The 3850-nt window shown below is 35.4% G+C and overlaps 1 protein-coding gene across 1 annotated transcript; it reads left to right on the top strand.

The window, feature by feature from the left end:
- Window positions 1–244: 244 nt before the first annotated feature.
- LOC131650249 (uncharacterized) lies at window positions 245–1457 on the top strand. Its single transcript, XM_058919970.1, has 3 exons — window positions 245–525; window positions 641–813; window positions 919–1457. Exons 1-3 carry the CDS (start codon window positions 245–247, stop codon window positions 1455–1457), a joined length of 993 nt encoding a protein of 330 aa, XP_058775953.1.
- Window positions 1458–3850: the final 2393 nt, after the last annotated feature.

Raw genomic sequence — 3850 nt, 5'->3', positions numbered from 1 at the left:
TTATGATTTTGATTTGGGATTTTGTTGTGTTATGATTTTGAGTTGGGATTGATTTGGGATTTTGTTGTGTTATAATTGATTTGAGAATTGGGATTGATTTTCACTAATTTTCTCAGTAAGATTTTGTTGGGTTATGATTTTGATTTGGAATTTAATTTGGGATTGATTCTCGCTAAGATTGATTTTGAATTTTGTTGTGTTGTGTTAATTTATTTAATTGATTATGCAGCACACAAAAGTGATAATGAAGAGTAGAAAAATTGATTCTTTTTTCAAGAGGAAAGAAAGAGATGAAGAGGATTTCACACCTATTCCCGAACCTCAAATAGTTCTTGGGAATCCAAGAATTGAAGAAAATATTAATAGAGTTTGTTCGGATGACATTGAGAATTCTTTAGAATGCGGTCCTAGAAAACGACCTTCAATGTGGGAATATAATGTAAATCAAATGAATGAAATACGAAGAGCTAGCTTATTTAAAATGGGGTCCATATCAAATGAATTTAGAGCAATATCCATTATCTGGTAAAGAAGATCATCAAAGACACTTTCAACACGCTTGGTTTAGCCTTTTTCCTTTATGATTAGAATATTCACCCTTAGAAGATGTTGCTTATTGCTTACCATGTTATCTTTTTAGCAAAAGACCAAGTGGACGCCCTGGTTCCGATGTCTTCATTTCTACAGGTTTTAGAGGTTGGAAGAAAGTTAGAAATGGAAAGAATTGTGCATTTCTTAAACACATAGGGAAAGATCCTTGTTCACCACATAATAATGCTATGAAAGTTTGTCAAGACTTATTGAATCAAGATGGTCACATTAGGAATATTGTTCAAGCTCAAAGTTCAATTAATATAATGAAGAATCGACTATGTCTCAAGACTTCAATTGACATTGCTTATTGGTTAACCTTTTAAGTGTGTGCTTTTAGAGGTCACGATGAAAGTACAACATCATCAAACCAAGGTAATTTTCTTGAGTTGATAAAACTCTTAGCATGTTGTAATGATGAAGTTGCAAAAGTTGTGTTGGAAAATGCTCCATGTAACAGCGAGTATACTTCACATATAATTCAAAAAGAGATCTTGCATATTCTTTCAAGTAGGGTGAAAAAGTATATCCGTAAAGAAATTGGTGATTCCAAATTTTGTATAATTGTAGATGAAGCGCATCATGAATCCAAAAAAGAGCAAATGTCTCTTGTTTTGAGATTTGTTGATAAAGATGGTTTTATACAAGAGAGATTTTTTGGCCTTGCACGTGTTAATGACACTACATCTTTAACTCTTAAGCAAAAAGTTTGTGATATATTTTCTCTGCATAATCTTGATGTCTCAAATATTCATGGTCAAGGGTATGATGGTGCTAGCCATATGAGAGGAGAACGGAACGGTTTACAAGCACTTTTTATGAAGGATTGTCCTTATGCATATTATGTTCATTGTTTTGCTCATTGATTGCAACTTGCTTTGGTTACTTCATCAAGAGAAGTTAAACCAATTCATCAATTCTTTGAGAAGTTGACTTTAATTGTCAATGTTGTTTGTTCTTCTACAAAGCGCCATGACGAGTTACAAGCTTCCCAATTAGATGAAATTGAGCATTTATTAGAGATTGGTGAGATTGTAACGGGTAAAGGTGAAAATCAAATTGATATTTTGAAGCGAGCAGGGGATACTCATTGGGGATCACATTTCTCTTCTATTTCTAGCTTGATAAATATGTATGAAGCAACTTGTTCTATTCAAGAAAATTTGCAAATGAAGGATTAAGTTATGCTTCACGTGGAGATGGTGATAGTGCTTACAATTATTTGAAGTCATTTGATTTCATATTCATATTGCATTTGATGAAAGAAATTATGGAGATTACAAATGTTCTTTGTCAAGCTTTACAACAACATTCTTAGGATGTAGTTGATGTTATGCATTTGGTTTGTTCAACAAAAAAATCTTATTCAAGAATTAAGAGAAATTGGTGTTAGAACAAGATTTGTTCTGATCAATTATCTTAGTTTTGATGATAACAATAATATGAATTTTGCTTAAGATTATATGGTACTCTAATCCAATGCAATTTCCTTTTCAGGAAATATATATAAAGAGTACGCATAATTCAGCGCTCAGAAGCTTTGTCTCAAAGGGTTCAGCATGCAACATCAGAACATGGTCTGGCAAGACATCAGAAGATGGTCGAAGCAGAATCAGAACATGGGTCTATGGAAGCATCAGAAGAACAAGAGATCAGAAGCACTGAAGCTCAGAAGATGGTATCACGCTCAGAAGCACTTCAAGGTCAGAAGATCAGAAGATGCTATGCACCAAGCTGTTTGACTCTGATGATATTCAAACGTTGTATTCACAAACATCAGATCAGAAGAAAGTACAAGTGGCAAGCTACGCTGACTGACAAAAGGAACGTTAAAAGCTATTAAAGGCTACGTCAGTAGACACAGCGTGAACAAGGCTCGAGGTAGTTGACAAAAGCGTATAACATTAAATGCGATGTTGTACGGAACACGCAAAGCATTAAATGCATTCAACGGTCATCTTCTCCAACGCCCATAAATATGAAGTTCTGATGAGAAGCAAGGTTGACGATTTTAACGATTCTGCACCAAAACAACTTATATCAACTTGCTGAAACTCTGTTCAAATCTAAACTCAGAATCTTCATCTTCATCAAAGCTCACTACATTGCTGTTGTAATATATTAGTGAGATTAAGCTTAAACGATTAAGAGAAATATCACAGTTGTGATTATCGCTTTTAAGAAGCATTTGTAATACTCTTAGAATTACATTAAGGTGTAAGGAACTAGAGTGATCGTGTTGATCAGAATACTCTAGGAAGTCTTAGGAGTGAACTAAGCAGATTGTAACTAGAGTGATCGTGTTGATCAGTAGACTCTAGAAAAGTCTTAGAGGGTATCTAAGCAGTTGTTCCTGGAGTGATCAGTGTGTGATCAGAAGACTCTGGAAGACTTAGTTGCGGACTAAGTGGAAAACCATTGTAATCCGTGCGATTAGTGGATTAAATCCTCAGTTGAGGTAAATCATCTCTGCGGGGGTGGACTGGAGTAGTTTAGTTAACAACGAACCAGGATAAAAATAACTGTGCAATTTATTTTTATCTGTCAAGTTTTTAAAGCTACACTTATTCAAACCCCCCCTTTCTAAGTGTTTTTCTATCCTTCAATTGGTATCAGAGCGCCGGTTCTAAGGTGCAAGCACTTAACCGTGTTTAGAAAAGATTCAGGAAGAGAAAAACGCTTCAGTAAAAGATGGTTGATGAAAGTGAAAAGTCTACACCTACACCTGCATCTACATCTGGCTCTGCTGAGCAATACAACGGTAACAATGGTTATACTAGACCGCCGGTATTTGATGGTGAAAACTTTGAATACTGGAAAGATAAACTGGAAAGTTACTTTCTGGGTCTAGATGGTGATCTATGGGATCTTCTGATGGATGGTTACAAACATCCAGTAAATGCCAGTGGCGTAAAGCTGTCAAGGCAAGAAATGAATGATGATCAGAAGAAGCTTTTCAGGAATCATCATAAATGCAGAACTGTTTTGCTGAATGCTATCTCTCATGCTGAGTATGAGAAGATATCTAACAGGGAAACGGCCTATGACATATATGAGTCCTTGAAAATGACTCATGAAGGAAATGCTCAAGTCAAGGAGACTAAAGCTCTAGCTTTAATCCAGAAGTATGAAGCCTTCAAGATGGAGGATGATGAAGACATTGAAAAGATGTTTTCAAGATTTCAAACTCTTACTGCTGGATTGAGAGTTCTTGACAAGGGATACACCAAGGCTGATCACGTAAAGAAGATCATCAGAA

Source organism: Vicia villosa, linkage group LG2, assembly GCF_029867415.1.
Source record: "Vicia villosa cultivar HV-30 ecotype Madison, WI linkage group LG2, Vvil1.0, whole genome shotgun sequence".
Taxonomy (NCBI): Eukaryota; Viridiplantae; Streptophyta; class Magnoliopsida; order Fabales; family Fabaceae; genus Vicia; species Vicia villosa.
The sequence above is the reverse complement of the archived record's forward strand: the minus strand, read 5'-3'. Positions and strand labels throughout refer to the sequence as shown.

What these genes read in the sequence shown, in the direction of transcription:
- LOC131650249 (XM_058919970.1), top strand. Translation starts at nt 245, where the DNA reads ATGAAGAGTAGAAAAATTGATTCTTTTTTCAAGAGGAAAGAAAGAGAT. An exon ending in AGAGCAATATCCATTATCTG is followed by an intron (nt 526 to 640) that starts GTAAAGAAGATC and finishes TTATCTTTTTAG; the next exon opens with CAAAAGACCAAGTGGACGCC. An exon ending in AGACTTATTGAATCAAGATG is followed by an intron (nt 814 to 918) that starts GTCACATTAGGA and finishes TAACCTTTTAAG; the next exon opens with TGTGTGCTTTTAGAGGTCAC.